The sequence below is a fragment of the Coffea arabica genome, chromosome 3e (assembly GCF_036785885.1).
Source record: "Coffea arabica cultivar ET-39 chromosome 3e, Coffea Arabica ET-39 HiFi, whole genome shotgun sequence".
Lineage (NCBI taxonomy): Eukaryota > Viridiplantae > Streptophyta > Magnoliopsida > Gentianales > Rubiaceae > Coffea > Coffea arabica.
In genome coordinates, this window is record NC_092315.1 from 2,185,055 (window position 1) to 2,193,171 (window position 8,117).

Below are 8,117 nucleotides of genomic sequence, written 5' to 3' on the forward strand. Positions count from 1 at the left end.
TTAGGCATAAACTTGTGCCTAATCCTATCAATTACAGTCTCTATAATCTTATACCATTACGCTCTCCTATGATGACATGTGACCTTGGTTTACTATCCACAAAAATAGTATAGTCTATGTTGGTATTCATACCCTATCGATTGCTCACCCCTCTTATTGCTTAAATGAGCTGCAAAGACGTCACAAAAGCCTTCTGAAAATGTGAAATAAATTTGTCAATACAACTGGCACGTTATCAACAAAGTTAATGTTCCAACACTTATATATTAATTTATATTTTCTGATATTCAAAATTTCCATCCTATAGCTCTTGGCAAGCATTTATATTGTTGAATCTGATCTTCGGAAAACTCAACAACAAAATACATTAGTTTGATCATGACCTATCCATATGTTTTGATTCAGAATGGTCTAACAAAGCACTTTTTAGGAAAATATTTGTAGTTGTCAAACCCCTGAAAAAGCAGGAAAATTATAATGAACAGGTATGAAAGACAAAGCTTATCACCAAATTTGACAAGTAAGACAGCAGTTTTAAAACCCAAGCGGCGAACCTCTGTTTAAACCCGGCAGCCGGATTTAATGCTCGAAATCCATCCATCCACCTAAACAACAAAGAGGGAAAACCAATGAGAAAATGAACAAAAAATTAAAGACCATGTCCAGGTACTGAACCAGATACTTGATTAACAGATTTTGACAACTAATTAACGTAAAAATCAAGTCAAACCTGCAACTCAACACACTCACCTTCATCTAATCATTATGAAAGAATTCATCAAATCCATAGTTGGAAAGAATTCATGAAATTATCGTGTCTATTATCTTTTCTTTTTTGTGTGCAGCAGACCGGTAGTTGGTTAGTGCTCTCTTCTGTAATGGCCACATCCCCCTCGTTCATCATCCCACCACAGATCATAAGTTGGACTTCAGTAGAACTGGATAGGATAATTGAGTTCTGTTCCTCCCTAACTATCGGCACAGACATGATGCAAAGCGGGGCTTGGAGATGGCTAGCCGAGCCAATCAGAAGAACTGTAAAATACCAAATCGCGAGAAGATCAGGAATAAGAGACGAGAAGGTTATAAAAGCGGTGAAGAATTCAGGATTCATCCTGGTAGCAGAGAGACGGGTCAAGGTTTCTTGCTGGGATGCAATGAAGGTTCTAGTCTGCCAAGAGCAAAGCAGGGAAGAAGATGGAACGAGAGAAAACTGGGGAAAGGAAACTCTCAAGGACTGCTATGAAGTTAACGATATCTATTTCTATTAGGGTTAATTTCACTTTGTCCCCCCAAACTTTGCACGATTATCCATTTCAGTCCCTAAACTTCAAAATGGGACACTTAAGTCCCTAAACTTATAAATACCTCCCACTTAAGTCCCTAAACTTATAAAATGGGACACTTAAATCCCTAAACCCTGATAAAATGAGATATTTCGACCACCAATGGCATTTAGGATTTGTTAACGATTTTCCTTAAGTGGGATGTATTTATAAGTTTAGGGACTTAAGTGTCCCATTTTGAAGTTTAGGGACTTAAGTGGGTAATCGTGCAAAGTTTGGGAGGACAAAGTGAAATTAACCCTTTCTATTATTTACTATATACAGTCAAAGCATTTTAGCATTTTACTATCTATTTCAATTATTTCAGCCAAGTCCAGGACTTAAGTGAAAATCCAAAAACGAAGAAATAAGAAAAAGTATAAAGTAGCCAAACAGTCTTTCTTTTTCATGTGTCATATTAGATGTAATAAATGAAACTACGTATCTTTACATTGGATAGGAAAGTGGATACAAAATATTAGACGGAGGATCCCGTCTACGAGGATAATTAGTATTAGGGTTCATTAAGAAGAAACTTTAGGCAGCGAGCCTTTACTATTTAAGCGGCACCACTTTATATAATTTATTATTGGACCACTCCTTTAGACCCTTTTTTTTGGGGATAATTTCAGAAACCTCCCCTGAATTTTTTGATAATTTCAATAAGCTCCCTTAAAGTTTAAAAAATTACACTTACCTCTCTTGATTTGATAATTTTAGTACTAAAATCTTAAAATAATATTTGATTTGGTCAAATTTTTTAATGAATACCCAAATATGTCCTTGTGTAATAAGTTTTAATTTATTTTTCTATACAATTATAAGATTATCTAGTATAATTATAAGGAAAAAGTGCCAAATTTTTCATGTCGATACCTATTATTTGATAACTATAATACCAATTTTATCACTATGATGGGATACTTTTGATGGTGTATATTATTATGGAGTTAGATTTATAAGATAGAAAAAAATATTTAAATAATTCATTTAGAGTTTATGAATTTTTTGAGTAGTAGAATTATCATCATTTAGTAGTAGTTTTAGGCCATTTCCTTTTGATTTATTTCTTATCTCACTATATATCTTTCCGTCTATACGTGCATCATGCATCATGGTCAAGGCACCGATAGTTAGCGCAAATAATTTTTTTACCCAACCAACATAACCACATTTTACCACATGGCTACTTATGAGCACCCAAATGTTGTAATAATTATCCATAACCACTCTACAAAGCATAGTAATTTTAGAAAAGTTAATATAAGTATTATTTTTGTAAAAAAATTATACAAATACTAAAAAAATTATACAAATACTTATATATCTCTCATATCTTTACAATAATAAAGTCTATGTAGGTAGTTAACTTAGTGTTAACTTTGTGTGTTTTGAAATTTACCCTTATATCAATTATCTATTAACCCTTATCCCTATTCTCAATCTCTATTATCCACTAATCATATTTTGTCACTTCTTAAACTTTCATTTTTATCATCAGAAATACTAAATTTTATCCTAACTATCCAATTATATATAACCAACATAATTTTTGTTGCAACTATCAATAGGTTTAAATATCCAAACTTTTATTATAAAAAAATTTAATTACCAAACTAACTACCAATTGACATAACTACCAAGACAGCTATCAATTTATTTAAAAAAATTTCATAAAAATTAATTTATTCTTAAATTGCACACACATGGGTGTGCCTTGAGCACTAGTCATATATACAGCATGAGGAGGGGGTTTGATGTTAAAATTTTGTCTCATTTTTACATTTTTCAAATTTATCCCTATAAAAAATAAAATGCACTAAGGATAACTACTAATTTTGTAACTTCTAATAACTTCACACCCAATAACTTCTATTTGCTTTTTATTTGTTTGTAATAAAGGGTTGTATAACTTCTTAAAAAAAAGAAATTAAAAGATAACTTAATTTTTCTTAATTGCACATCCATAGGGTATGCTTTTCCCATGAGTATCTCCCTATATAATAAAGCGTGAGCAGGGATGTGGTGTTAATAAAAAATATCATTATTTGTTATTTCAAAAATATTATCCCAACATTTACCAATAATTCACCCATATCTTATCCGAAAAATCTTCCACTCCTACATAAGTACTATTACAATTAACTAATCCACCAATGAATGCAATATTGCATCACTTTTCAAAAATCGTACTTTTTATGCACACATACAGCGTGTGTTCCACCGACTAGTATGTATAAATACGGAGGAAGGGGTTTGAAGTAAACATTTATTGTCACTTTATGAACTTCTATTTGCGCTTATAAAAATTATTTTTACTTTAACTATCTACACATATGTTGTCAACACCCATGATTGTTTTAGTTGTAACTATTTAAGCATATATTTATAGGATTAATCTTTCCTACACTGACAGTGTATACACTATCAACGTTGGATGATTGACAACTATGCAAAATTTGAATTTGAAATTCAACTTTTGTACACATGTCATGAATCCAACGATGATAGTGTATACACCGTCAGTGTAGGAAAGATTTACTCATATTTATAACATAAATCTCCTTAAGCATTATAATTGCTGGTATAGAATTATTTTATTAAAAAATTAAAAGATTCTTGTGGGTGAGTGGAAGGATTTGAACTCGAGACATATCACTTACACTCTCGTTACTCAAATCATTTAACAATAAAAATTTTAAATAAAATATATGGCTATAAATATTATGTATTTTTTATTTACACATATATCCAGTGTGTATTTGTCACAGATAAAAATAGTGCAAGCTGATACAAGTGGTATGATGTGAATTTTTTTTGTCACTTTTTTATTTTTCCTTATTTATCCTTCACTAAAATGCTAAATAGAAGAACCCTCCAACAACCATAAATAATTTTTTTAGTTTAACTATATGAAAAAAATGACAACATTACAGGCTAATAAAAATTTTGAATAACTGCTCACTATTTTTCCTTTCATTTAATTTGCGCACACATATATAAGGCGTACATTTCCCACCCGTCATTATATTTACTCGGAACAAAACACGACAAGTACAGGTCATTGATCCCAGCTGTCCTCTCCCCCAAAAAGAAGAAGAAGAAGAAGAAGGCCTCCGCTGAGTAGTCTGACTGAAAAGTAGTACCAGCAATAGTAAGGGTTTAATGATAGGAATTTTGTGTTTATGGGTACCCTGGTAGAAATTTTTAGGATGCAGAATTTCTTTTTACTAAAACACTTTTTTAAGGAATAGATGAGAGATTTAGCAGATTTTCGTTTTTGTGCAATGTTCTGTGTATCATACACATTTCTTCTGTCCATCTTTTAGCGTACATATGACAAGGGATATAAATAAATGTCACTCAAAAAAAAAAAAACCCCCCGAGGAGAGAGGGGGGAGATTGGTCAGGCCTTTAAATTCCTGTGCACTCACTTAAATTGTACGGTGCAATTATTTGCAATGCACACTACTGTCAGAACACAGCAATTGATTCCCAAATTCAGCAATTGATTTTCCAAATTAGCCCAACGAATTTTGCCCCAAGGAGCAAACGTTGTCGTTCCACTTAAGGGTCAGTAGAGTTAGTGATAAGCAGGATGACGTCGTGGGAGGACCAAGTTGAGTAGTGCGACGTCGTTTTAGCGCATAACAGAATTAGTTAACAGATTTCATAGTCGGTTGCTTCAGCTTATTTGTATAGCATTGATTGGTGGAAACGGTATCGGAGAAATATAACAGAATTTTCCTCTTTTTGTTACTCTCTCTTTCTCTAAATCTCTCTCTCCCTCAATTCTCTCTGTTCTTCTGTGCACCCTTCGTCCCCAATCTCTCCCTTCTCCCCAAATCCTCCCAAATTCAGGAATTACCCTCAATTTTCAGACAGAAATGGATTCGGAGGCCTGACAAGTGGTATCAAAGCAGGCTAAATCCTTGGAACGAGTCAGGATCCATGGCAGAAAGTACCAGGTTCAAAACCTTGGAAGAACAAATCAAGAAGCAGGAAATCAGACTTCAAGAAGTAATGGAAGGTCTGCAGGCATCGCAAGTACAACAATAGCAAATGCAGATGAAATTTCGCTCAGGATTGGAAGATAACAGTAAAAGAAAGGAGAATCTGGTAGCTGAGATGAAGCAGGAACTTAGCGGCTTCATGAGAGCTGTATTAGGCAAGGAAAGAGCTGCCTCCGATGATGAAAGGCAAAGAATGGATCAAGCACCTCTACTACCAACTCTACCACTGAATCAGAGACTACAGCTTGGAACAGACAACAGTAGAACTGCGAGGAGAGAAACAAGTAAGATTCTGGTACCAAACCCTCCTAGAATTGATTTACCTATGTTCAGTGGCGAGAATCCGAGAGAATGGATTAGGAAACGCAATAAATACTGTCGAAATTACCAAATTCCTGAAGATCAAAAAGTAGAAGTGATAGAAATGTATTTGGAAGGAAAGGCAGATAACTGGTTCCAGGGGATTAAGCTGGAAAAACCAGATCTGACTTGGAAAATGTTTGAGGAATGGTTGTATAGAAAATTTGATAATAGAAATGGAAGAGATGTGGTAGAGGAATTCAATAAACTTAGGCAATCAGGCAAGGTGGAAGATTACCAGGAAAAGTTTGAAGAGCTAAAAATCATGATGATGATTAGAAATCCACATCTAGATGAGGAGTATTTTGTATCTAGTTTTATCAGTGAACTTAAGGATGAAATCAAAACTATGATCAAAATGTTGAAACCTATGAATCTATTAGAAGCATTTGAACTAGCTGCACTGCAGGAAGAGGCACTAAGACTTCAAACCAGGACCTTCAAGGAGGGGGGAAAAGCTGTCTTTGAGGATAGGTTGGGAATTTCCAAGAACTCGTCCCCACACCAGATCCACAGCTCTCAATATAGGGTGTCTTCCACCAGTACCTTTAGAAATACCCCATTCAGAGGCAAACCAGTGTCTATGGCAGGATCAGAAACTAGGAAACTCTCAGCAGAAGAATTACAATACAGAAGGAACAATGGCCTTTGTTTTAAGTGTGGAGAGAAGTTTGGACAGGGCCATCAGTGCAAGCCTGGCCACCTGAACCTTCTAGTTACTGAGGAAGAAGAGGAAAATGAGTTTGAGGATGCAGTAGGGGAGCAAGATGAGTCCACAGGGAATCCAGGACAAGTCATGGAGATGTCTTTACATGCATTATCAGAGGCCATGAAAAGAAAGACAATAACACTAGTAGAAAGATGGGATGGGGAGGAGATGCTCATACTAGTTGACACAGGGAGCTCAGATAGTTACATTAGCAGTGAGAAGGTGATTGCATTTGATATCCCTTATTGGCTAGTGGAACCGTTTTCTGTGGTTGTGGGGAATGGAGCATGTGTGACTAGCAAAGCCATTTGTCCCAAGGTCACATGGGGAATTAACCAGCACCAATTCTGTTTTGATCTCAAAGTAATGGATTTAAGTGGGTGGGACATAATCTTGGGAGTGGACTGGATGACTCACTATAGCCCCATTACTTTTGATTTCCATCAACTGACCATATCCCTGCATAATCAGGGTGAAACGATACAACTGAGGGGACAAGCTGAAGACTGTGATTTGGACCTTATTAGAGGAAGTGATCTGAGGAACTTCATTGAATATAAGAAGAAGATGTGTTTAGCTTTAAGGATGGGACATGATAAGCTGTCAGAAGAATCTGGAATGCCTGCTGAGGTTCAGGAGGTCCTTGGAAATTTTCATGATGTATTTCAGACCCCTGTTGAGTTGCCTCCTCCCAAAGAGATAGATCATGAGATTCCACTGAAGCAGGGAGCACAGGCCTTCAAAATGAAACCATATCGATATTCTCATTCTCAGAAAGGTGAGATTGAGAAACAAGTGAGAGAAATGCTGCAGCATGGGATAATTATACATAGTAACAGTCCTTTTGCTTCTCCAGTGCTGCTGGTCAAAAAAAAGGAAGGAACCTGGCGCTTCTGTGTAGATTACAGGCGCCTGAACGAAATGACAATTAAAGACAGGTATCCCATCCCAAATGTAGATGAGCTGATCAATGAACTGGCAGGCTCAAAGTACAAATCCAAACTGGACCTCACTTCTGGCTATCACCAGATCAGGGTCAAGCCTAAGGACACCCATAAAACTGCTTTTCAAACTCACTGTGGTCACTATGAGTTTCTAGTCATTCCATTTGGGCTGACCAATGCCCCAGCCACATTCCAGTCTCTTATGAATCAGATATTCGAGCCATACTTAAGGAAGTTTGTTCTGGTTTCTTTTGATGATAGTTTGGTTTACAGTGCTACACTTGAGCTGCATCTGGAACATCTGTAAATAGTATTAAGTGCCTTGAGAAAGCACCAGCTATTTGCTAAGAGATCCAAATGCTCTTTTGCCCAGCAGAAGGTGGATTATCGGGGTCATACCATCACTGAACAAGAGGTGTCCATGGACCAATCCAAAATAGAGAGTGTCATGAATTGGCCAACTCCCCAGTCTGTAAAGGAGTTGAGGGGGTTTCTGGGGCTGACTGGGTATTATAGGCAGTTCATTAGGCACTATGGGATCATTTGCAAGCCACTAACAGAACTGCTCAAAAGGACAACTTTAGGTGGAATGGGGAAGCACAGAGAGCCTTTGACTCACTGAAACACATCATGTGTGAAGCCCCTGTACTCAAAATTACCAGATTTTCAGAAGACCTTCACTATAGAGACTGATGCCAGTGGTGGAGGAATTGGGGCAGTACTGATACAGGAGGGTCACCCTATAGCCTTCCTTAGCAAGGCTCTA

General features: G+C 36.3%; 1 protein-coding gene and 1 long non-coding RNA gene across 2 annotated transcripts; one reads left to right on the top strand and one right to left on the bottom strand.

Moving 5' to 3' along the window:
* Nucleotides 1–232: 232 nt before the first annotated feature.
* On the bottom strand, nt 233–1,230 carry LOC113736451 (uncharacterized). The gene is made up of 2 exons (XR_003459701.2): nt 751–1,230; nt 233–605 (listed from the first exon to the last, which is right to left on the bottom strand). It is a non-coding gene; the product is annotated as an uncharacterized lncRNA (long non-coding RNA).
* A 4,157-nt stretch (nt 1,231–5,387) lies between these two features.
* On the top strand, nt 5,388–7,658 carry LOC113737890 (uncharacterized). Its single transcript, XM_027265031.2, has one exon. It carries the CDS (start codon nt 5,388–5,390, stop codon nt 7,656–7,658), a length of 2,271 nt encoding a protein of 756 aa, XP_027120832.2.
* Nucleotides 7,659–8,117: the final 459 nt, after the last annotated feature.

Excerpts from the sequence above, each read along its gene's own strand:
- LOC113737890 (XM_027265031.2), top strand. The coding sequence starts at position 5,388 with ATGCAGATGAAATTTCGCTCAGGATTGGAAGATAACAGTAAAAGAAAG.